The 26,316-nt window shown below is 33.6% G+C and overlaps 1 protein-coding gene and 1 pseudogene across 5 annotated transcripts in view; one reads left to right on the top strand and one right to left on the bottom strand.

Moving 5' to 3' along the window:
* Positions 1-26,316, bottom strand: part of Naaladl2 (N-acetylated alpha-linked acidic dipeptidase like 2) — an 853,454-nt gene that overhangs the window by 647,581 nt on the left and 179,557 nt on the right. For 4 of the 5 annotated variants that reach the window (XM_010632423.3, XM_010632422.2, XM_010632426.2 and 1 more), the window contains one exon: positions 2,509-3,010. In XM_010632423.3, coding sequence (XP_010630725.1) covers positions 2,509-3,010 — 502 coding nt within the window. Of the gene's footprint in view, positions 1-2,508; positions 3,011-8,558; positions 8,600-26,316 lie in introns of those variants that run through there. The other variant, XM_010632425.2, reaches the window with a different exon arrangement.
* Positions 6,049-6,139, top strand: LOC117285799 (annotated as a pseudogene).

Raw genomic sequence — 26,316 nt, 5'->3', positions numbered from 1 at the left:
AGAATAGTAAGAGGGCCTTATTCCTTCTAAGTCTCAATCCCAAAACGTAAAGTTACTACATTGATCAGTTTACTCATTATAAACATATTTTTGGCTACTCTTTGATTTTGTTTTATTTCATACAGTTAAAGGTGATAGATTAATAACTACCACAAATTGTCATTTTTTAAGTTGAGTTTGATTCTACTGATGATGCTGATTTTATCACTTGGTCTAGTGTTGTGATTGATCTAATCTGTTATCTTTCTTTGTATAATGAAAATGAGATTGCCCCAGAAATATTACAGTCTCAACTACTAAAGACCAGGTGAATCTGGAAGACAGCTCCGAGAAGCAATCATTCCTTAAGGTTTCTAAATATTAGCGACACAGACACTTACAATAAGTAATAGCTAACTATCAACCCAGGAATTAAACTAAGGACTATACCAACAGTAATAGAAATGAAAAGACATTTAAACAAGACACATTCTTCCAGCTTACCAAGGCAAATTCTAGAGAAAATGAGATGGAAAAGTATGATAATAAACTACCTGGATTATCTGAACTGATAGAACAAGAAGTAAATTAAACAGGGGAATGAGGCTCTAGAAATATCCAAAACAGAAACAATTTCCCAGGTAAATTACATGATTATAAACTCTAGAACAGAAACAGATAAAAAAAAAAACAAAAGATGAGTTCAGGACAATGACTGAAGCCATGAATGCTCAGCATAGAAAAGAAACGAAAACCATGAATGACCAACATAATAAAAAAAACGGAATCCATGAAACAGATTCAAACTGATACCCAATAGATTAAAAATTCTATAAAAAATATACATAGCAGACTAACCCTATCTGAAGACAGATTATCAGATATAGAAGATAGGATGGCTGTCAGTGACCTTGAAAATAGAGATCTCTTTAAAATAGTAAGGAACCACAATAAATTAATGCAACAGCTCCTAGGTGACTCAAAGAAGAATGGTATAAGTTTAATATGAATCTACACACAAAAAAGAGAAAGCACAAATGACATAAAAACTCTTCATAGAATTAATGATAGAAAACTTTGTAAACAGAACAAAAGAACTTGACGTATAGATGAGTTAGGCATATAGGACTGCAACTAGTTACAACAAAATAAAATCTACACCTAGACATAGTAATCAAGATCCTGGAAAGCCAACAGAAGTACAAAGTACTACATACAGTTAGAGAAAATAAAAAAATTGCACGCAAAGGAAAGCCATTTAGAATCACAACTGACTTTTCATCACAAACCCTCAAGTCAAGGAGAGCCTCGAACAATGTATTTCAAGCTTTAAAAGAAAACAACCTCCAACCTGGGCTGATGTATCCTGAAAAACTATCTTTCAAAATTGATGGATAAGTACGATATTTTCATGGCAAAAACACCTGAGAAATGCACTCTGAAAACTTTTTTTTTTTTTTTTTTTTTGTACCGGGGATTGAACTCAGGTCTTTGCGCTTACAAGCAGGCCACCGAACCGCTGAGCTAAATCTGAAAACTTTTTAAATATCCTAGAAAAAGATAATGAAGGTCACAGCTCCATGAGGCATGGAGAGCAAATGCAATAGGCAAGAATTTCAAGAGAGAGGGAGAAAAATAAAAAAATAACCAATAACAAATGTTGGTGGGGTTGTGGGGAGAAAGGATCCCTTCTCCACTGTTGGTGGAAGTGCAGACTGGTGCATCCACTATGGAAATCAATATGGAGATACCTCAAACAGCTGGGATTAGAGGTTCCATTTGAGCCAGCTGTCCCTCTGCTGGGTATCTTTCCAAAAGAATTAAAAGAATCATATCACAATGTTATATGTGCACCCATGTTTATAATGGCATAGTTTGTAATAGCTAAAACTTGGAAACAGCCCATTTGCCCATCGGTTGGAGACTGGATAAAGAAGATGTGGTTTTTCTATAAAATGGAATACTACTCAGCCATAAAGAAAGAGAAATTAGAGCCATTCATAGGAAAATGGATACATATTGAGGATATAATCCCAAGTGAAATAAATAAGTCACACATGTGTAAATACTGAATAGTTTCTCTGGTGTGAAAAACTAAAATGGTACATAAGATTTTAATGATATAATTGACAATATGAAATAGGAAGAAAAGGGCTAAAGGTGTAGGGAAAGTGGGAAGGGTAGGGGAAAGTAAATAAGGGAAAAGAAAAAAATGAGAAAATGAAAAAAGGAAATAAAGTGTTTGTAAATAGGGAAGGGAGGAGGGGCTGAAGGGATGGCAAGGTATGGGTAAAAAATGAGAACCAAGACCTGTCATGTAGAGGTACAAGATCACAATGATGAATGTAACTGTACTGTATACCTAAAATGTATCAATAAACTCAATAGAGAGAGAAAAAACAAAAGAACCAACAACAGGAAAATGACATGAATTAAACAATGGCAAAAATCATTAGTTTAGAATCCTCATAAGACATTTTTTTCCCCAGGAAATATGCCCCCCCACCCATCACTTATTTCTACTCCTACCTGAAAGACTTCTTTATATCTTCTGCTTGGATTGTCTTGAGAATCTCTTGGTATAACTGAGGATCAATTGTTCCTGAAGATGTGGCATGGGAAGGGCAACTTGTATGTGCATAATAACCTATCAAAATTCCGAGAATAAATAAAATGGCGGCTGTGCAAAGTATTTTTAAAAGGCGACAAAAGTTGTAGCTGTTACTCTTTGGTACAGATCTTGTATAATGGGAAACATAGTCAGATTCTTCTTGTAGTCGCTGGAATCTTCCTTTGGGTGAAGTTGCTGGTTGAATGGAATCAAGATTGAGGTCCACAGATTCTGGGTGGCCCCGGTTTTCATTCTCAGAGCTATCAAGTTGGAACTGGTCAAAACCAGGCTCCTCCAGTTCTTTCTCCATGTCCCACTCTAAATCAAGGGCGGTGGCTTGAAGGTCATCATTGTCTAAGTACTGTGAGTGTCCTGATTCTCTTTGATCTGCACTGACCTTCTGATAGGCCATCTTTTTACCTGTGAAAATAAAATTGAAAATAAGAAATGTAATTTATTGTGAAAACAAACAAAACGCCAATAAGCCATAATATTTAGTGATTATAATCAAGGAAGATACATTTTCTCTAAAGAAGATCATATTTAAGGTAATTATTTAATCATGCTTTCCCATTGTTGTTACTATAGGAAACAAAGATTAAAATTTTTAAAACTTATTTTGTGGAAAGAATATAAGAACATTAAATAAATTATATACATACACAATGGAATTTTGAAATTTAGGAGGTTAACAAAAAAAACCACAAGTGTGCAAGTGCATTGGAGGAAAATGTATTACAATAAATCTTACATATTTAAAAACATCTTTAAAAAATGTAAGGGCAAAAGCAATAAAGTGGTGACTTGGTAAATTGGAAAAAGACCTTGAAATTATTATATTACCAAAGCTAGTTTCTAAAACACAAATCCAAGTTAAGAGTGGGCAGATAAATAAATATGTAACCTAAAGAAATACAATAAGGAAAATAGGATACATTATATAGCCACAAACTACTAAGAAAAGCAGAAAATGTTAAGGCTATCAGAGACCACTTAGGCATTCCAAGGAACTCTTGAGATGAATGGCCTGGCTCAGTGAACTTTAAATACAGGTTCTGCATAGCATCAATCCAAAAAGGAGATCCTTTCACCAACCTAGGAGACTTCAGTTTCATCACCTTACTACACAAGTGGCAGATGGAGGTTTTCCTCCCCTACACAGTTTTGGACGATGCTTGTTGTACCCTGCAGAGCAGTATTAGGATAACTGGGCTAATTAAGTGCAAGTGGTCATAAGTCTGCTTTTGGTAACTCACTAGTGTATCATGGTGGCAGGTAGAGATTATTTATACTTAAAATTTCTGTGTATTCGATTTGTGATCACAGTTGGATGCTAAAGTCTCTCACAATGTTTTATGATTTTTCTGTATATCTCACTGTGGTGGGTAAAGAACAGAGCTCAACTGATAATCAATTAGGTAATTGCTTAGGGCTAACAACTGACAAATGAACTCTAGTGAAAAACATAAGATGAAGCCCATGAAAACAAGTGGCTTTACTCACAAAATTATGGAGATATAGATAGATAGATAGATAGATGGATAGATGGATGGATAGATAGATGGATAGATAGATATAGGTATAGATATAGATAAAGATAGATATAGATAAAGATATAGATATAGATATAGATATAGATATAGATATAGATATCTCCAATCCTGGCTAGAAGAGGCCCCATAAAAATATAAGATTTGGAATTTCTTAGTTTGAATATAATTAAATTTTGAAAAAGCATGCAATTCTGACTATAACATTCATGATACCCTATAATGCAGTGCTTATTCTTATCCAAGATTGATTCAATGATGCTGACCATCTCCTGCATATCAGCACTGGGAGAGGTGATGAAGGCAAAGATAAATGAGTCACTATTCCTCAAGTACAGAACAGCCAATCAGAGAGAAAAATATGTCCACACAGAAATTAAAGGTAGTATGCAAAGCTCCAGAATAATTTGCAGGAGATTGATTCTGGAAGAAAATATGACACAGGATTCTTCAAGAAAGTGACCAGAGTGTCTTTGGCCATAGCAGAGCAATGTGAGAGAAGTTTACTCAAGAAAGGAAAATGAGAAAGGCCTGTTTGCAAAACAGAGTGGCAACTATGGCTGAGGATGAAACACAGGACCAGAGACGCTCGAGAAAATATAGGAAAAGGTTGACAGTGAGCAAGATTAACTTCTGTGTAATGAAGGACCTCCATTTGTGAAGTGAAAATAGTAAAGATGCAAACATTATATACCTCATAGGATTGTCATTTGGATTAGCTGAAACAGTGAACCTAAAGCATCCATTGAACACTCAATAGGTTGTACAAGTCAGGGAAAATATTTCTGGTTTTAAAGGAGAAAAAGCTACTAAAGATTGTTAGAAGAAATAAAAGAAATTAGATGATGGAGAATAAAATATGTAATTGTGTAAGACATTGTAGAGAAGGCTACAAATACACAAATATACTGTGTAATTATTTGGTTGCTGCTTTTTTCATTCTATATATAGAAAATAAATTGCAACATATTACTTGTTATTGTGCAGGTTTTATTTGGTATGGACTAGAACAATATCAGGAATGGTTTTGCATGCCACCCCCGCTTCCCTCATCCCTTCTCTTCCAGACTCTTATTTTTATTTGGCCTTGTTTCTGAAGTGATCCAAGAACATGCAACATCCAAATTCTGGTTTTGGTCACTTTTGAACAGCAGAGAAATAAAACAATATAAAGAGTAAATGATACTTATTCACATAAGGTAAGTGATGCCTGATGAACTAATAAAAGAAGTAACCAAAACATACATAGTTTTAAGAAAATGCTTAACAGAAAGTAGATGATACTAAAAATCCATTATTCCAATCTGTTGTGTCTGTTATGTCACAGAAGAGGAAACTGGTTCCACGTTGTATAACCCTAACAGAACTGAGAAAAGTGAAGGTTGGGTACCATGCTCCCTAATGCAACGTTTGGCTCTATAAATATGATGACAAAAGTTGTGCTTTTAAACTAATGTGAAATATCTTACTAACCAAATTGTTTTAGTGTGCAGTATAAATTGCAATTTATTTGAACTAGGCAATTTTTCCCCTTAGGTTTAAAAATCAACAAATTATGATCCTGGTATGATATTTATATTCACATCTTTAAATTTTCAGCTTATCCATTATTGATTAATTTACTCAATACTGTCTCCATGCAGTTATCTATATTTTCCCATTTTAATGAATGAATCTCTCTCTCTCTCTCTCTCTCTCTCTCTCTCTCTCTCTCAGCTCTTCTTTAAAAACTGAATTATGGAGCACAGTTTATGTTCAGTGAAGACTTGGGTGATGGGAGCTACTACAGAAATGGGAGGTTTCTAATACTGACCTCTACTACAAACATTCAATGTCATTGCTTTAAAAATCATTTGAGAATCAGCTGCAATGATGAAACAAAGTTTTCATTTCTAGCCTGACAATTGGATCGCTTCTCGGCCTTTTGGCTAAGATCAAGTGTAGTATCTAGCCTGACAATTGGAATTCCATCACATGTACATCAGCAATTTAACGCTTTTCAAATATGAGACAGAATCATCAATTAGAAAGTAATGCAGATACAGATATTAACTCCTCGTTATAATGGATATCTGGCTGACACACTTACTACCACTTTTGGACTCATTACACATTAATAAATTTTCAGAAAATTTCATCTTCCAGGAGACTACTGTCTGGTTCAAACGCAAATAAAGTCACTTGAAATGACAAAACTCAAAGTATTCAAGGAAAGTATTTAAGGAAGTATTTAAGGAAAATTACCAAGTATATGAATGTATGATAGTATATATAATGAAAGATTTTAATCATTTACTTTTAATTCAATCATGCATATTATACATATTAAATACATATATCCATAAATATATTTTAAGATACTGATGTAACTATAGATCTCAATGTAAAGTCATTTATCAAAATTTCGTAGTCTATTTCATTAAAATTTTTCCTTTATAGAAAAAATTACAGACTTTTTGCCAAAATCTAACATACAAAAATTTGATCTAACAGTTTCATTGCAATTAAAATAAATATACAGTGAACTATCTAAACCAAAACTGACTAATAAGTTACCAAATAAATGAAACTTTCAAAATACACTCAATTTTGAGACAAGAAAAATTATTTCATGGGTTTCATAAAGAATGCAACTGTCTTTAAAATACCTATGCCTTGAGAGATAAAGGAAAAATTATTTCATGGGTTTCATAAAGAATGCAACTGTCTTTAAAATACCTATGCCTTGAGAGATAAAGGATATGTCACTGTTTTTTTTTTTTTTTTTTTGTAATAGGGATTACACCTGGTTTTTTTTTTTTTTTTTTTTGGTACTAGGGATCAAACTCTGGTCCTCGTGCTTGCAAGGCAGGCATGAGCTAAATCCCTGGCCCTATCACATTTCTTTTCATCAGAATTTGCCATGTAACTTTAAAGCTATTTTATGTAAGTGATTAAAAAATACATGTAGCAGATTTTAGAGCCTACCACATGAAATTTTCTCTGAAACAGATGCATTTAGGTATAGATAAGGTCACAGAAACTTGAGGCAATTTTTAAATTAAAATATCCATAATATGCTTACTTTCTATATTGTGATCCTTGGTCTTTTTATAAATCCTAATTTTATGAAAAGAAATTATATATTCTCTGTTTTCAAATGATCATATTCAATAACATAAGCTCCCCTCCCACAGAAGGTTACAGTATAGGATAAATTGTTATGAAAATCCAATTTATTAAAACATATATCTTTTATATACATGTAACTCTAGAAGTAAAAGAGCAGATGCCAATTGAACTAAAACATATTTTTTTAGACTACAACAGGATTAGATCAATGAAAATGAATTCACATCCATATGGAGTATATTACTAGATTAAAAATAACTTGATAGTTTTGAATGTTATTTCACACATTCATACTGGCTGAAACTAAGTAAGATACCTAGGATACAAGAAAAAACATATTAATGGACTGGAAACAATATGTATATAAACTACAATACTTTGCTGCTACAGATCTAGTCTAATACAGTGGTTACCAAATATTTTAGATAATAAATATATGTTAAATAAAAATTAATAAATTATATATACTATAACCACTTAGAAATATTACTGCAACACTATTTCTGTTTTTTGCTTAGTGCTATGATTTAGATCTAAAATGTCCCCCCCCCAGTATCTCATGTGGTCAAGGTGTGCCTTTTAGAAGGTTATTGGACCATGAGGCCTTACACTCATCAGCGGACTAATCCATTGATGAATTTACAGCTGAATATGCTACTGAGAGGTGCAGCCTAGTCAGAAGGGTGGATCACAGAAGGCTTGGCCTGTGAAGTTATATTCTAGTCCCCCACTTCTCCCTCACTCTCTGCTTCCTGGCTGCTACAGGCTGAGCAACTTTCCTCTGTCATACCCTTTCACCATGCTACTGCTGTTCTGGAGTCAGCTGACAATACACTGAACACTCTGAAACCATGAAGCGTAATAAACCTCTCCTCCTTTAAATGGCAGATGTCAAAATTTTTATCTTGGTGCCTGTAAATTGGCTTATAAACTCAGCAGTCCGATAGAGGGAATTTATTACATGAATACTCTCATTTTAAAAACGTATGAACTACTAGTAGACTATATAGAGGCACCAACCTGATTCAAATCCTACTTCTACTATATAATTGAAGACAATTATCTACTATCTTTATGTTTAAATTCCATATTCCAAAAATAGAAATAATAATAGAAACAGGTTTGCAGAGTTATGATGAAACATGTGAGACTAATTTATTGAAAGTGCCCTAGTACATAACACATTATAAAGGGCCTACTATATTCCACAGATTCCAAAAATAAAAATATTTGGAGCTCATGAGCTCAAATACAGCCTTAATCACATTAAAGTTTTACCAAAGTCCTCAAATTTTAATAACAAGTACCTGGAAATAATGAGAAATGGAGCCGTGTACACAAGTGCTCTTGAGAATGGCAAGCATCTGTTAATCATTAAGTATGGTTCAGGTAGATAAGAGGGATGTTTGGCTAATGGTTAATATGAAAGTCATTATCTTTGGCTTACAATCACCATACTATGTCTTGTTAAAACAGACTTGATTCATTTTAGTCTATTTCCCAAAAAAGCAATAGATATCTTCGATAATACAAAAAACTTCCTAATAGTTCCAGGAAGTAGTGACTAATCACAAATGTGACTTGTGTACGTGTTTAATAGAACACCATGTTTGTTGTAGATGGTTGGTTCAATTCAGACTGTGATGTTATTGTTAGTATTTTAACTAAACCAAAATAAAACACTGTGTAGGCCTTATTAGAATTAAGATGATATTTCTCAGCTTTCCGGCATGGAAAAGTTATTTTACAGGTAAAGTAAATCAATGACTCTAGCCAATTAACTTTAAAACATAAGGTAGAACCTCAATTTTCAATGACAGTTCTGTGATTGAATCTTTATGTACAATAAAAAAAACATATTCACACAGTGTTTCCTGAAGCTTCAAATGTCAAGTTATTTGCTGGTTTGAGCAGACAGATTTGAGGCAAAGATACTTCTTAGAAATTTCAGTGCCTCATCATAAGGCAATCATTATGTGTATTCATGCAGTATTACATTAGCTACTGTACCAGTGAACTATATTAGTACCCAAAGGACTTTTAAAATCTAAGTTGAAGAATATTCTGCATAGGCTAAAAACATTTGACATAAATTGTTCAGTATGAACCTAGTTTATATAAATAAAGTCCATGTTTATGGAACAAAATTTTGTTGTTGAAAGCTTTAATGGCCTTGACTTGAGAGCACGGAAAAAGAGAAAACTATAAAAATAATAATTCAGAAGATTGTTTCCTGGTTTAACTTTTCAGTATAATGAGATTTTTTTCCATCTGTGGTTTTGTCAAATGTCCTTGGCAATTGCTATAGTATCTGTAAGTGTATTAATAATTCCTTATTTAATTGCAATTCTGTATGTTAACTGCATAAAAGAAATAATAATTACTTGTTCAAGCTTCACTAATTGAATAAACAGTGTGCATAAAATAAGGGGACTTGTTATCTGTGCTGTATTTTTAGAAAGAAACAGCCAGTCAAAGCCCACTGTCGAGTGGGTAATAGTATACTCCATTTAGGCAAGTAGATAATCAAGTTGGGAAGTATAAAACTAAAACTTCTTTTTGAATAAGCTTGACCACTAGCATGTAAAAAGAAGTATATAGGATGCCAAATTAATGAGCTATACATTGCAAAATGCAGTCATAAGCATTTGCAAGAAAATCATTGGATGTAATCTAGTTGGTTTGTGCAAATTTGTTTCAGATTGTTTGCATATGCATAGCAACCTGCAAGTTCCCTGAGCAGTCCAGCCTTTCTTTTGGGTTCTGTATGCAAGGACAATTTGTGCAACACACTTTAACTTGACTGTTAGTTGGGCCCACTGACCTGAATTGTTTGAAAGATTTCTGAAGTATTAGAAAAACATAATTTAATATAAGATCTGGCAAAAAGAAAAATTAAAATGAATTAAAACCACACAGCGTTCACTCTATGGTTATCATGAACTGGTACCTTGAACTTTCAGTACTATTTAAAGTATCTATCATTTGAGCTTATCTCACTGACATAAAAATAACTCTTCGCTTAGGGATGCGTAAGTTGTTCTTGTTCCTGTCATAGGCATCTTTCCTGGTCTTTTTCTTTTTCTTTCTTTTTTTTGTTTTGTTTTTGTTTTTGTTTATCTTGATTCCACCTCCACTTAGATTCCAAAGTGGTTTTGTCTAATCATCATTTGCATTTATATTTGTATGTTTACTTCCACAGAATTTACAACCTTTCCTTCTTTAGAGTAGTACTGCACATGCAAGAGATAAAATCCAACCACAAAATTAGAAAATAAGTAAGAATAGAGGAAAATAATTCCAATATTCTGGCTAAAGAAAGCAGCTATTATTGAATTTTTATATAGTTGTGAGCTTCTTTGCAGTCAAGGAAAAGAGTTGTTTACAGAGTCTTTTCAAGTTCTATCTATCTCCTCCTGATCTCATGTATTAGTAGAAAAGGCTGTCAATCTTAGGTGAAATGTTTGTTTCTCCTTTTGTTTTCTAAGTTATATTGTTTTGAAGTTGCAGATTCTACATTGGGGAGATATTTTTCTCTATCTAGTGACAAATCTGAAGGTCTCCTTTTAACCTTTTACACTAAAGTTTTAATACACAGAAATGACAAATGTCTCATGTTATAGTCAAAGTAATATTCTAATTGATTATGGAACCCTTCAAATAAACCAGAGATTATCATGAGAGTTTTTTGTGTATTATGCCATTTAATCAAATCGGTCTGCTAATTATGTAGTTATTGTCCTCACTTACAAATAAGGTTATCTGAGTCTCACTGGTTAAATCAATTCCCTAAATGTTCACAATCAGCAAGTGGAAGAGCTAGGGTATCAAACTTAGCCTCTGAAATTCCAAAACACACTCTTAAATACTACATTGGTTGTCTAGCTTGCTAACAAGCTAGCAAGTTTCTCTATTCCTGATTATGTCAATAACGTGACTACATGCACCAGAATTCTCCATAGCCATACTGTCATAATGGTCCTACCTTCATTCCTAGATCTCTGAGGCGCTCCTCTGACTCATGGCCTAAATGACCTCTGTTACTCTTTCTCCCCTACACTCTGGCAGGCATCTTGGTTTCCTGACCTTACAGTTTTGAATAAGGGAGATTGGCTTCCAAGTTCGTTGTTCTGAGAAAAAGACCACGACCTCTACTTATGGTATTTCTTAGCAACTCTTTCAAAATTTCACATTTTCCCTGCTGCTGAGTGACAAATTACAAAACACTGCTTAAAGTCTGATGGGTACAGTTCACATTCAACTTGATATTGACCTGTTTTCAGCTGTTAAAACCCTTTGGTTCACCCTGTCCCCCTCCCTACTATGTGTGCTTTACACTGACTTAAGAGGGCTTTGAGGGTGTCAAGAGTTTACACATCAATACAATCACCACTTGGTTCTTTGAGAGCTGTCTGCCAGGAGGAGCCTCTTAGCTTGATAGATACACTGCAATTTTTTATCCTTTCAGCCAGTGTGAATGATCTTAAATTGCTGCTTTTTGACTATAGCTTTTAGATTTCCAGGAACAGAAGGATGACACTTTTATCTACATGAGGCCATGAAGCACTCTATTTCTTACATTTTCAAAAAGCACTTTATTGGTTTAGTTTTTAAATATCTTTACTTTCCAAAGAGTATCAACAGGTTTCTATAAACTACAAGTGCTTTATTCTAAAATTCCTGTTGCTGTTTCCTAAAATCGGAACAGAAAAACTGAGGCCCAGAGTGGTAATTCAGTATACTCAGAATCTTCCCCTTTTATTTTTTGAAATGGCTTTTTTCATTCATGTTGTTTTAATGTGTTATTTGGAAAAAACTATTAACTATAATGATATAATGTTTAACTGATGGGAAAAAAAAAGGATCTTAGAGGAATGTCAATACAGCATCTAAAATTCTGTTACATAGTAAAATAATATGCATCATATGAAACTTCTCAACATTATTTTGGGAATATTCTGAGAAACTATTCCTTGGCTAAAGAACCAGAACAAAATGTTAGTATTCTACTTCAAAGCTCTTAGATTGCAAACTACAGAAAAGTAAAAGTGGTGATTTAATACAAACTACTACAGTAACAGGAATTAGTTTTAGATTATACAATATGTTCCCTATAAGGAAAAGATCATGTATATTATGACTAAAATCAGTTTTTAAGTGAAGTATAAATAATGCAAAAACAACTAGGTATACTAGTTATACTAGTATACCAGTAAAGCTAGTAAAGCAAGTTTTTTTACTTTTTTCTAGTATACTAGTAAAGCAAGCTATACTTAGAACTTATAAACTAATTTTCAATTTTATTATAGAATCAAGATTAAACTGTCGAATAATTATTTAGGCAACATAATAGAGAAACAAATTACCCAAGATTTTGATAATTATTCTTTCTTCTGATATGTCATATTCATAAATATGCATATATAAGAATTTGAAGAGGATCTGCTTTTACATTATTTTCTTCCAGACCTTTCATTAGTATAGAAAATTTTCTGAGAAAAGGTAACAAAATTATTACTTTTACATAAAATTGAAGTTCTTTTTAAATGTGACCCTTAAGTATAATACTAAATTGTTAACCTGGTAACCTTTTCAATGCAACATATGTTTGAATACCAGAAAACAAAATGAGAAACATTATAATGATATATCTACTAGACAATTTGACACTGAGAAGCTGATTTTCCTACAGGGAGGGAGAGGTTGGGAAGGGATATGGGATGAAAAGCCGGATTTGGATGTGTTATGTGCAGGTACCAACTCCATACAGAGAACGTACACATTACGTACTGCAAACTTGCAACCATGAAAAAGTAAGGGGATCAAAGTATGGATGGAGGGGAGCAAAGGGAAGAAAGGGAAAGGGAAGGAGAAAGGAATGAAGATGTGCTAAGTATATGGACCAATTTCACACGAGGAAGCTGAATTAATTTATATGAATAAACTAAAGTAATAAAAATAATTTTTAAAAAGTTACGTACTCATAATCTAATAGTTTTGGCTAAATTGAAGCTATAAAACAATTTATTAAAAATGTATTGAGCACTGTCTATGTCATTTATGTTTTATTTATGGACAGGCCTATTATAAAAAAATCAAAAACCTCCGAAAGCACAGAAAGTAATGCTGATATGAATCGAAATGTCAGGCAAAAGTCATGAAAATGCAATATTCACAAAGACATTAAATGTGAAACACTTTCTACATAATTGACACCATTGAAAGTTGGTTTACTATAATAGTGCATGAAAAATTTTAAATTTCACAGAGCTCTTCAACTTTAAAATGCCAAACATTACTTTATCAACGTGAGTTTTAACTTCTCTTCCCATTTCTTTTCTTTTTCCCATAATGCATCCTCTTTACACATATATCTTTGCCTCCCATCATCCTTTCCTGTTATTTCACTGTATATTTCCATTCTGACTTATTTCAGTATTGATGTCTCAGGTACCCATTTAAAAATAATATAACTTACCATAAAAAGGTCATTTCATTTTTTGTATATACTAATAATGATGTGTCTTAAATGATACAGATATGTCATTTGAAGTTATTAGAAAAGTAACAATTATATTTTAACCACCATTTCAAATACAACAAATCTTAAGTCTTCAAAATAGTAGAATAATAGGAAATAATAACAAGGCTTGATTTATTCTTGGCCTGCTGTGGTGGAATTGTCGTCTCTGACACAGTGTATGAAAATGTAGAACTCTTCTTGCTAACATCTATACAGACTTACTTCAGGTACTGAGACTGCTAAGTCTGCTCATCCTCACCATTCTCCATAGTAAGAGCCCATATAATGCTACCAAAGATATCTCGGACATATCAATAATATATCTATATGATAAAATTGTATCTCCAAGAATTCTTTCTCTAGGAAAGTCAGATTATCTTGTTGAGAAACTTAGGTACAGAGGCTGTCATCATAAGGAGCCAAACATCCAAAGCAAAGTGTCAGACATGTAAGCAAAGCTGTCTTGGCCCTCAAGACCAGGACAGCCACCATCTGGTTGCCACAAGAAACAAGCAGCCAAAGCCATGTAGAGCAAAAGAATAAACGCCAGGGGCATACCCGTATTCCTGATCAAATAACAAGATATGAGAGTTGTTGGTCAAAGCCACAAAATTTAGGGATAGTCTGTTATTTGACACAAATGACTAGAACACCACATAAGCTATTTTCCCCAAACACAAATTTGATCACATCACCTGAATGCTTAAAGTTCTACGAGGTGGGGCAGGAAACATAGCTTAAAGGTAGAGTACTTGTCTAGCTTGTGTGGTGTCCTGGATTCCATCCTCAGCACCAAAAAACAAAAACAACAAACCTACAAGATTTTTTCCCCTGGATGACCAGAACATTGCACAGGTTCCTTTCTAAAGTGTATAAGACTTTAAGGCATGGTATAAACTTGAATTCTGCCCCTTCTTTCAACTTGTTGCTTTAACGCTTCTAGGCACACTTATCTCCTGCTCTTTTGCAGTCTGTCTTGCCCTGCAGTCCACTCATTTAGTTATTTTTCATCTGTACAGTCTTTCTTATTATGTGCAATCTAGTTGTTGCTGAATAGACTGCAAACAGTCATAGCATTTTAAAAAGTAGAGAGTTTAGTGACACAAAGTTGCCAGCAGTACATTGTGTAATAATTATTTTTAGCTCATTCTATCTTCCAAAGAAGATGGTAATATCTAGTCAATGTGTTAATGAGTGAAATTAAATGTTGTAACTAAATGCATTTGATAATATGTATGATCCTGTATAACTATCACAATGTTAATATTATAAACTAGTAGATATTGAGAGAGCTACATTGGAATTCTAGATCTAAAACTGCTAGCTTTGAAGAATAGAATAAGATACTTTTCTTCATAGGTGGAACTGCAATTTTGCCTTCAAGTTTTATTTTTTATTAATACATGTTTGCAGTACATAATGATTAGTTCTTCGTGGGGAGTTGGCACATGTACATAACACAAAGAATGAAACTACATTTTTTTCTTTGCCCATGGTAGGGACTGAACTGGAACCTTGCATGAACTGGTCAAGTTCTCCTCCACTGTAATAAACCCTCAGTCTGCATGACTGTGTGCATGCGTGTGTGTGTGTTTTAAAGCAAAAACAAATGGGATAATTTATTAAATGTGTTTTCAGTACTACTCATCAGTATCAGCCTATACTTTTCAGAACTAGTGTTTAATATGTGGGCAACATAGAGTTAAAAAGGAAACCAGGTCCTGTATCTTGAAGGGGAAAATGTGAGGTGATCTACAGAAAAAGATTAATCCTATTGCCCTCCTGCACATAACATATTTTGAAAGGAATCTATCCAGAAAAATCTATTTAGCTATGCCCAGAACAATCAAGAATGACTGTGTAGAGATTGAAGTGCCTCAGTCCATCTGCTGATGATATTTATTGCTTTTTGGCACCTTCTACATATTTACCAAGTCTAAGTAAAAGAAAGCTATACTTCTAATTTCTAGGACAAAAACAGATGGTGCTCTAGCAGGTAATAATTTAATTAAATTACTCCTAAAGCTTGAACAAAATGCTTCAAAGAAAAGAAAATGTTTTTATGTATTCTTTAAAAATAGGGAGGGCTTGAAAACAATTAAATCTGTTCTTAAAAATAAAGTAATTGTCCTTCTGCCTTCCTTCCAAACTGGAGTCAAAATTTTCAGAAGTAATGTTCATCAAGTTTCATCTGTGATCTCTAAAAGATAACTTCAAGCTAAAGCAAAACATATTTTGATAAAGTGGAATTTAGATATTATTGGAACACAACTAATTTTGTGATAAAGCAATTAGCTTGCACAGCATACTTTATGGAAAAAATAGAATAGAAAAAAATGGATTACATATTAAAACCCAGATTGTAATAATCGAAAATAGTACTTCACTCCACTGAAAGCTAGGAGGCACTCTTAAGTCTCTTGTAATGTATTGATTAAAAATGCTATTAACAGAAAAAAAAAATATGTTCTTACATAGTAAAGATTCTGCACTTGGGTTTTAGAAAGAAATGGTTATGCATACTATTATTGCTACTTACTAAATGTATTACTTCAGGCCATGTAATTAATCTTTCCAGGATGCTATTTTCTAGCGTGTACACACAGAGACACCACACAAACACACACATACATGCACACATAGAGAGATAGGGGGAGAGAGGGAGAGAGAGATCACTGTGAGATTTCATCGGATAAATTCCAAGCACTGAGGACAGAGAGAAGTACATAAAGTATTTCACAAATGAATAGCTCCCAATCATTGTTGCCTTTCCAATTTATTACATAAGAGTAAAGTGAATACAGTCTTAAATCTCTGAAAATGTATGTGAAACTGTTCCAGTTAAATTTTAATATATATGTGAATTAAACAATGGGATCTAAAATACAAAGGAATATTTCGATTAAGGCATGCTTTAATGGGAACACAAGCTGTACCCCAAACTCAGACAATGTTTCAGTAAGGAAGCAGTCACATATATAATGAAGATGAGCTGAAGAAGGAAGCTGGTAATGAATGTGACATGAGAACTCAATGCAGGGGTCTCCCTTGGTGCAGAAGGTGAGCACCAGGGACGAGTAGAAAATAAGGTTAGATCGGTGGGAGAAGAATGGGTCTAGAAATGGACAAGGGGGTTCACTCTAGGTTCTTTCAGAATACAACACCATGGGATCTGGGTTTCATAAAATAATGATATACAGAGCAAGAAGAGGTTTTCATCGGGGAAATTACTACAGTGCAGCAAGATAATCAGAAAACCCCAGAGACATATACATATAGATACCGGTGAAGGTTGAAAGTATTTGTACTAAGCATTGCAGATCTTTACCACAGTTAAATAACATAGTAAAGTACACACACTTTTATAAAAGAATTTTATAAACTTTTATAGTTATACTCATATTTTAAAATATGCGCTTAAATATAATTACATATAATTTTTTTCTATTTAATTTTCGAATCAAATATATAAATTTTCCACATTCAGATCTCCATCCATCCATCTGTTCCCAAAGTATTCAATGAAAATTGACTAGGATGAAGAGAGACTACTGATATTGTTCTGACAGTTGCTGGTGGCCGATCTCCCACTTTCTACCTGTAGCAGTGGACTTTGGGGGAGAAGTTAAAAAATATAAAACATACTCAAGGCTCACTCATTCTTGTCTTAAATGGCCCAGAGCTAAAAGTACTAGCTGCAAAGAGATCTTTCTAAAGATAAAATTACTTTTTTTTTGAAAAGCACACAACATGGTTGATTGATATTGGGAATCTCTAAGATTTATCTTAGATGACAGCAGTTAGCAGAATTTAAAGAAGATATTTTCCAGGCTATTAAGTCTTGGTGAAAAAACACTGAATCAACGCATATACCAATTTTCCATTAAAAATACCTTACCATTACATAATACTAACATGCACTAAGAAAATACAGTTAAAATAATAAAAACACCAGAATTGCCCAGGTACAGAGTGTGATATTTTAACTTGTTCTTCCGCCAAGATAACTAACGATTCAAATGTTTCAGTGGGTAAAATATTTAAGAAAACAAACATTTTAATTTCCTATAAAATATCTACATATATTTAAAGTTTTTTCTTATCTGAAAAAGGATATCAAAAATCTGCAATCTTATATAAATAAGCTTATATTATGACATGCAAGCAAATGCTACTAACTGTGAGAGAGAAAATGCTATAGGAGGATGCATATCTTAGTAGTTTTATTGATAAATTGGACCCTGATCAACTTGGACAGTTATAAAAGAGTTAAGGTAAATTAAGAAACTTGAAAAATACTTTGACAACATAATTTACAATTTAAGAAACTGCAATTGAAATCAAAGGCCAGAGTCACATCAACTGTAATATCTATAGAAATAACACCTGAATAAATATTATAAATAGAGATTTTGTACTTTGGGAATATATGAAACTTTGCCTTGAAAGAATAACAATTCTTGTATTCACTAAAAATCAAATGCTAAAAACTAAAATCTAAATTAAGAACCTGTCAAGGGCATCATACTTCACTTAAATAATGTGTGTGTGTGTGTGTGTGTGTGTGTGTGTAGTTGGTTTTGTTTTGCATTCTTGCTTCTTCAGGGAACTCTCCTCTAGAGTTTAAGAAAAAAGCTTGCATATTCATTTCACTTTGTTCAGAAGACATGCAGATGAATAATCACTTTTGCTGGAATATATCTTGTTTCAAAATTTCAAAAACATCTTTGTTTGATGTGCAGTTGTTTACTCCAACATCCACTATAGTCTGAGACCTTTAGAGTAATTAAGGCTCTGTATCCAAAATTTTTTAGAAAATATTTTTTTAAAATTATACTTAATGTTCAGTATATATTTCAATGCTTCTACCTTACAAAAACTTTATTGTAACAGTACATGTAAGAAAAAAATAAATAAATTGGACTCAACAAGGCATATTCATGCTTCAAAGGATACTATAAAGAAAATGAAGAAGCAAGCCATAGAATGGAAGGAAGTATTTTCAAATCATGTATCGAATAAGGCTCTTGTATCAAGAGTAAATACAGAACTTTTAGAGCTTAATAATAGAGAAAAATAATCAAAATTTTAGAAGACTCAAATATCTGAATAGACATTTCTTAAAAGAAGATAGATTAATAAGCACATGAAAAGTCACTAAATATCATCAGTCATTATAAAAATACAAACCAAGACCAATACGGAAGACCACTTCACAGTCACTAGAGTAACAATAATCAAAAGGGCGAATAATAGGAATAGGCAAGGATGTATATACTAGTGGGGTGAGAGAAAAAGTCAAACAAAACAATTCAGTGTATTTGTTGTGTGAAGTCACACACACACACACACAAACACACACACACACACACACACACACACCTTGAAGAAAACTCCATGAATGGAGATAAAAAGTGGTCACAACAGAGGTGGGGATTGCAGATTTGAATCATGGGGTCTAGGAAGTTCTGAGCTTTTCCTTTGTGACAATCATTTCATTCTAGTTTCTGTCTTATATAAGGGAAATATTAGCAAATAATAATAAATATAATAATATAATAATAAATAATAAAATAACGAGTATTCAGCACCATGATTACCGTTTGTTCTCATTTGATTCTCATCTTTAACAAGAGTAAATATAAACACTGAAATCGATCTGTAGGCCAAACAGGCCACAAAGGATTTATCTGACATAAAACTGTATAACTGAATTTCAAACGAGTCCTTCACAATGCTTCAGAATAAATAAAAAATACTATTTATGCTATTAACAAGGTTTAAAAAAATAACACTTGAACATTTTTGCTTCAATTCAGACAAGTAATTGTATTAGTACAATGAGCCTAGGAAGAAGCCTCTCCTGCATTGTTCCATGTAACCGTGGTAACCTCTGTGCAGAGCTACTGGATTGCACTGTTTGAGGGTCAACCTCCAGCAGGACTTTGGAGCATGATTTAGAAGAGAAACATAGGGCTTCTCCGGGCTCACACAACTGATTTTAAAGGAGTAAGATCTCCACACTGGCAATCATTTCTTTGAAGTGAATTCACAGGACCAAATAAAACATTTTCAAGGCAACTCAAATAACTAACAGTATAACTCCATTTCAAATATCAAGCAAACAAAGTTGATCATACCAAAAGGAAAATTGAAAATAATTACTGAGAAAATCATGTATAATAACTGGGAACATCAGACAATTGTGTTATTCAGACTATATATTTGGCATTTGAAAGTCTTTAAAGGTACCTTTAAAAAATCAGTGAGTCAAAAACAACTCCAGATGTATTCAGCTATCTCATCTTTGACAGACGAGCTGACAGTCCCCACTGGAGGAAAGATAGCCTCTTTAATAAATGGTGTTAGAAAAACTGGATATCAATCTGCCAAAGATTAAAACTAGACTCTTACCTTTCACCATGCACTAAATTAAAATCCAAGAGGATTAAAGATCTAAATATTAAAACAGAAACACTAAACTTGCTGGAAGATAAATTGGGCAGAACTCTTGAAGACATTGGCATAGGAAAAGACTTTATGAACAAATCCTCAGTAGCATGGGAACTAGCAGAAAGAATCAACAACTGGGATCTCATTTATTAAAAAGCTTCTGCACTGCAAAAGAAACCATCAACAGAACTAAGAGACAACTTACAACGTGGGAAAAAATTTTTACCAGCTATTCCTCTGACAAAGGTCTAGAATATATAAAGAACTCAAAACAATCAGCCCCTGCAAATATAAAGACCCAATTCAAAAATGGGCATCTGAAATGAACAGACATTTCTCAGACAAAGAAGTAAAAGCAGCAAATAAGTATAAGGAAAAATGTTCCACATTACTGGTCGCAGTAAAAACAACGCAGATCAACACTGAGATTCTACCTCACCCCACAAGGAATGGCTGCAATCAAGAAATCACACAATAACAAATGTTGGCGGGGTTGTAGGGAAAAAGGAACCCTTCTCCATTGTTGGTGGGAGTGCAGACTGGCGCAACCAATACAGAAATCAATATGAAGATACCTCAAAGAGCTGGGACTAGAGGTTCCATTTGACCCAGCCATCCCACTGCTGGGTATTTTTCCAAAAGAATTAAAAGAATCATACTACAGTATGTGTATGTGCACCCATGTTTATAGTGGCACAGTTTGTACAGCTAAAACTTGGAAACAACCCATTTGCCCATCAGTTGGAAACTGGATAAAGAAGATGTGGGTTTTCTATAAAATGGAATACTACTCAGCCACAAAGAATGAGAAATTAGATTAATTCATAGGAAAATGGATACATATTGAGGATATACTCTTAAGTGAAATAAATAAGTCATACATGTGTAAATACCAAATAGTTTTTCTGGTGTGAAAAATTATAATAGTACATAAGATCCTAATGAGATAACTGACTATGTGAAATAGGAAGAAAAGGCCTAAAGGTGTAGGGAAAGTGGGAAGGGTAGGGGAAAGGTAATAAAGGAAAAGAAAAAATATGAGAAAATAAAAAAATGGAAATAAAGTGCTTGTAAATGGGGAGGGAAGAAGGGGGTGAAGGGAGGGCAGGGACACGGGGAAAAAATGAGCACGAAGACCTGTCATGTAAAGGTACAGGATGCCAATAATGAATGTAATTGTACTGTACACCCTAAAATGTACCAATAAACTCAATAAAAGGAAAAAATCAGTGAGTGCCAACAAGTTTGTGATAAGGTTGGCCCTCTGAAGGTATTGGGTTATGCATAAGCACGTTTTGAGATAATAACTTAGCAATATGATTTTGCTTTTTAGCTGTGTTGTGAATCAAATCCATAACCTCATGCATGCTAGGCAAGTCCTTCACTAGTAAGCTACACCCCTCATCTTCAAAGACTTTAAAATGTTTGCATTGACCTATGGTCCACTTCTATAATCTTGCTTAAAGGTTAGAAATCAGTTTAATTAATTAAATGTATAATAACATTGCAATTATTTATAAAGTAGGATGAGTCTTTCTCATCTCCTTAAACTTTTCCTTTTTTGTTTTCAATAAGTAACCAGTACAAGGATAAACTGAGCTGGGCGTCGTGGCTCACACCTGTAATGCCAGCACTCGGGAGGCTGAAGCAGGAGGATCACTGTGAGTTCGAGACCAGCCTGGGCTACATAGTAAGTTCCAGGTCAGTCTCAACTACATAGTGAGACCCTGTCTCAAAATAAAAGATGGATACGCTAAGAACCTTTTAATGATATATGTAAATATGAGCAGTCTACCAGCAGTGTCTAATTTGGCTAGAACATTCTCCACTTTAGGTTGAAGAGCTAACCCATGCAATAACATAAAATCAAGAAATATAAAAGTATTTAGTATGAATATTTTTGTTTTAGACATTTTTAGAAAATCTGAAATGGACTCAAATGTTGATATCCAATTATTTGGTTCCAAACTAATAGAGATAACTATAGAAAGGATAGCTAGCATTTATTAAGTGTTTATATGATATCTTCCTTTAGTTTCACTAAATTTCTTTGAAAAAAAATTGTAATGATCCCTGTTTGCAAATGAGGAAACCCAGATTTTGAAAAATGAGGTTGCATGCCTATAGCTAAAGTTACTAAATGGAAGGAAGGGGTGAATTCAGAGCACAGAACTCCCCAGTTCCAAATCGCAATGCTATGTTGCTGTCCTTCCTGTAAATCTCACAGAGTTCATTCATCATTTATGAATGACTGCCTAAGTGTGAATTATCCATACTTATTTCAATGTTGTGGCTTTTTATATTTTATTATTATTTTTCCCTTTTGCAATGCTGGGGGTTGAACCTAGGTACTTTCCATGTTAGGCAAGTTCTCTATCGCTGAGCAAAATCCACAGCTCAATGTTACGGCTAAACTGTGACCATATTTTCTGATCCCCAAAATGTGTCTGCACTGTTTAACAAATGCACGTATACTTATACAGAAAAAGGAATTAGAGTGGAAATGGTACAGGAAAGGATGGAATATATGACTATGACAGCAAATTATGGAAAACAGCAGCTAAGAAACAATTCAAAGTTATTACTAGTGAGAACAGACTGAAGAAGACACGTGGGACTTGAGAAACCAATCACTTCATCTCTTTTCGTTTTTTACATTGTTTAAACTTTCCCACTCTTTTTCATCACCTTTATGTCTCTATTTCTCTCATTTTTATTTCAACTGTTTTATAAATATCATTTCCTTCAAACCAACACCCTAAAATTGTTTTACTGTAAGAAACTGCTCGCTGGAACATTTGGCTTGATGACATTCTGTAGTCAACTGATACAACCAATTAATGAGCACATGTATAAGCAGGCCTGCACATATACAGCAAACTCGACAAGCCTGTTAACATGTGACACGGTTTGAATATTCTAAAATTTCTTACAGGAGTGTTACAAAAGTGTTCATCTCTCCTGGAGGATTGGTCAGTGCAATTTGTGTGTGTGTGTGTGTGTATATATATATGTATATATATGTATATATATGATTTAAGAAAACTATATACACATAACTAACAAATACATACTTTGCTTATCAACTGATAATTAACAGAAGCAGATAAAGACAATTCAGCAACATAGCCTTTAGAAATGAAAATAAACTTATGTTCCTAAAAATATAAGAACTTGTGATATATAATGACACATATTATAAAATTTAGCCAAATCCTCAGAATTAAAAATAGAGATGAAAACGGTATTCACATAAAAACAATTCAGGCTCATCTTGTGGCATTAATCAGTCTGTAGTGTTGACTGGGAACTTTAGGATACATTTGCACTTACTTAAAACACAAGTGTATGTGTGTTTGTCCCTTCAGTGGCCTAAGAACATACTTCTTTCTAGTTCTACTATATCAGGAAAAGCCAGCTAAGTCCTCAACACAGGCAAGTTACAGTGCTTAAGTACATCTTTGACCCACTGAGAGAGCATCTTCTTGGATGGCAGTTTTTCATGATACTGATAGTACTGGTTCAATAAAATTCACACACCCTTACCAGTAAGACAGAGTTATTACAAGAACTTTTCAATTATATACATAGCACATATTAGGCCATGAATGTATATACCATGTATTCTAATTGTGAAAATAAATACACATACTATTTAGATGAATAAACATTTAAATTGTAACTGGATTTCTACAGTACTGTTTTATTATGCTTTCTCAATCAACAAACATTAAAAGTCCAATTAGCATAGCATGAATTAATAACAATGGTTACTATTTAAAAAGGTCTTAATACTTGTAATGTTTGGGATACACTGTAATAAAGTATAATTTTTCTTTGAGGGGTAGTGACTCACTTTAAATACATTACACAAGCTGATTGTGCTAAACTATAATAATTATAATAGGATTATCAGTTTTAAAAAGCCAGCTACTTTACTTCATCAATGAACTGGAACAATATTAGAAGATTAGGAAGGCTTATCAGTTCACGACACTTTAGGACAAACCAGTGGTTATAAAATTAATTTTTTAATGATATCTATACCATATGAGAGATTCTCATTATATGCAATAAAAGTTAACCTAATAGTGTTTTAAAATTCCCTATTTTACCCAATAATTATAAAAGTGTCATAGTTTTATGTTCAAGTCCTAATAGTGAAAATTTATATATTTCAATAGAGTAGTATAAAATGTTTAAGATAATAATTTGAAATGTTATAAGTTTAAATCATTTTAATGATTAAATTTACAAGAAGCCCTGTCCCTCCAAAAAAAATTTAAAACATGCACGGGATACGGGGGGTTTAATAAGCATGAAGTTGCTGGTAATGGTTGATAATTTTGGAGGAACCTTATGCTTCTAATGGATTTTTTTAAGGGAGATAAAAAGTGCATACTTTCCCAATGGTATTCTGATTGCAAATTTTCTATATACACTAGATAGACATTCAGTGTGCTATAACAAGTCCATTACTTACTGACCAAGAAATACTAATCTCCAGGACTGTTTTCTTTGTAAGTTTTCACTACAGTTTAAGTACTACAATTCCCCCTCTTGGCTACTAAATTTTTCTCTTTAGTACCATGAAAATTCAGTAACTTTTTTGTGGTACTCAGAATTAGTTGCTTTGCACTGAGCTACACCCCAGTCACTTTTATAATTATTTTAAATTTTGAAACAGGGTCTAAATAATTCACTAAATTGCCCAAGGTAGGCTTGAATTTCTAACCTTCTTGCCTTACCCAGAGTGCTGGAATTACAGGATTATCATGATTTTTTTAAATTTCTTTAACTTTTTACATATTTCAAACACTGTCCAACCATGACTTTTAAAATTACCCATTTTCAGGAATGTGATGATACACTTTCAAAGGTGAGGAAAACACTAATGTGTTTTGTTTTTTGTTTTTTGGTACTGGGGATCAAAGTTGGGACCTTGCTTCTTTTGAGGCAGGCAGCAGAACCACTGAGCTAAATCCCTGGCCCACTAATGTGTTTTTAATCAGGACCTTTCCTCAACGCAAACATCTTTTTCATAAACTGAAGACTCAGGTGTCAGTATTGTTTAGGTTATCAACATTTTAAAATCTAAGAGAAAAGCATCATACCAGGCTTGACATTCACAAAGATTACAGGATCCCAGAAAAGTTACTTTGAATTCTTTGATACTTGTTTAAATTACAACACAGTTTTCAAGAAAGCTCTTAGCCCTGATTTGGGAAAAGACTACGTTGCTAGAGGTGTGTTCGATGAAATCTCTCACCTGTCCAGAGAGATTGCACTCAGCTACAGATAAGCCCAGTGAGGTCTTTACCAAGGGCAAACATAAGAATAAGCTATGGTGGAAATAGTTGGCTATATACGTTGGATATGGAGGACTCTTTGTAAGCATAGATTCCAAACACAGAGTCTATTTTCCAGCAAGCAATTATTAACATCTTACAGGACGAATGTCTAAACTAACCAAGGGACAGTCTACCCCCCAAATAACTGTAGATTAAAAGATGGAGGGGACAACATTTGATCAGCCACGAGTGGTTCCTTTTCTTTCAACAAGCACCTTTGGCTATTAAAGCTACTTGATAATATTTACCATGTAAACATTTTGTTGCAGATTCTTTGCAAGGTGCTAGCAGAACACTGAAGAGATTGAACCTGTCCTCATGGAAACTGTGGTCTAGTGAGTAATTTTGATAAGTAACTATGCACAATACAGTATGATGGCTTTCCAAGAGCACGCAGAAGAGCTGCCTAACCCAAGCTTGGAAGGTTAGAAAAAGTTTATCAGACAAGGTGACATCTAATGCTCTTGGTAGCTATGATGTCATCTTTGTGAAAACCACGACTGTGTTCTTCCCTGAAAAGTGTACAACAGCATCTCCTCCTACAGCAGAAGTCCTACAGAGTGGCAGAATAGCCACACTATTTCAGTGATTGAAGGATGGCGACATTTTAGGATTTCCTGTTGCTTGGAATGCAGTGAAAAGAGACACTCGAAGGGCTGACTGTGGTTGAATCACAAGTGCATTCTGCTACATTGCTCCCTGTGTGCACACATTAAATTGGGTCTGAAGCTTGATAGC

The sequence above is a fragment of the Fukomys damarensis genome, unplaced genomic scaffold (genome assembly GCF_012274545.1).
Source record: "Fukomys damarensis isolate Sample0158 unplaced genomic scaffold, DMR_v1.0_HiC HiC_scaffold_12, whole genome shotgun sequence".
Taxonomy (NCBI): Eukaryota; Metazoa; Chordata; class Mammalia; order Rodentia; family Bathyergidae; genus Fukomys; species Fukomys damarensis.
Note: the sequence above shows the minus strand (reverse complement) of the source record. Positions and strands in the feature narration are given on the sequence as shown.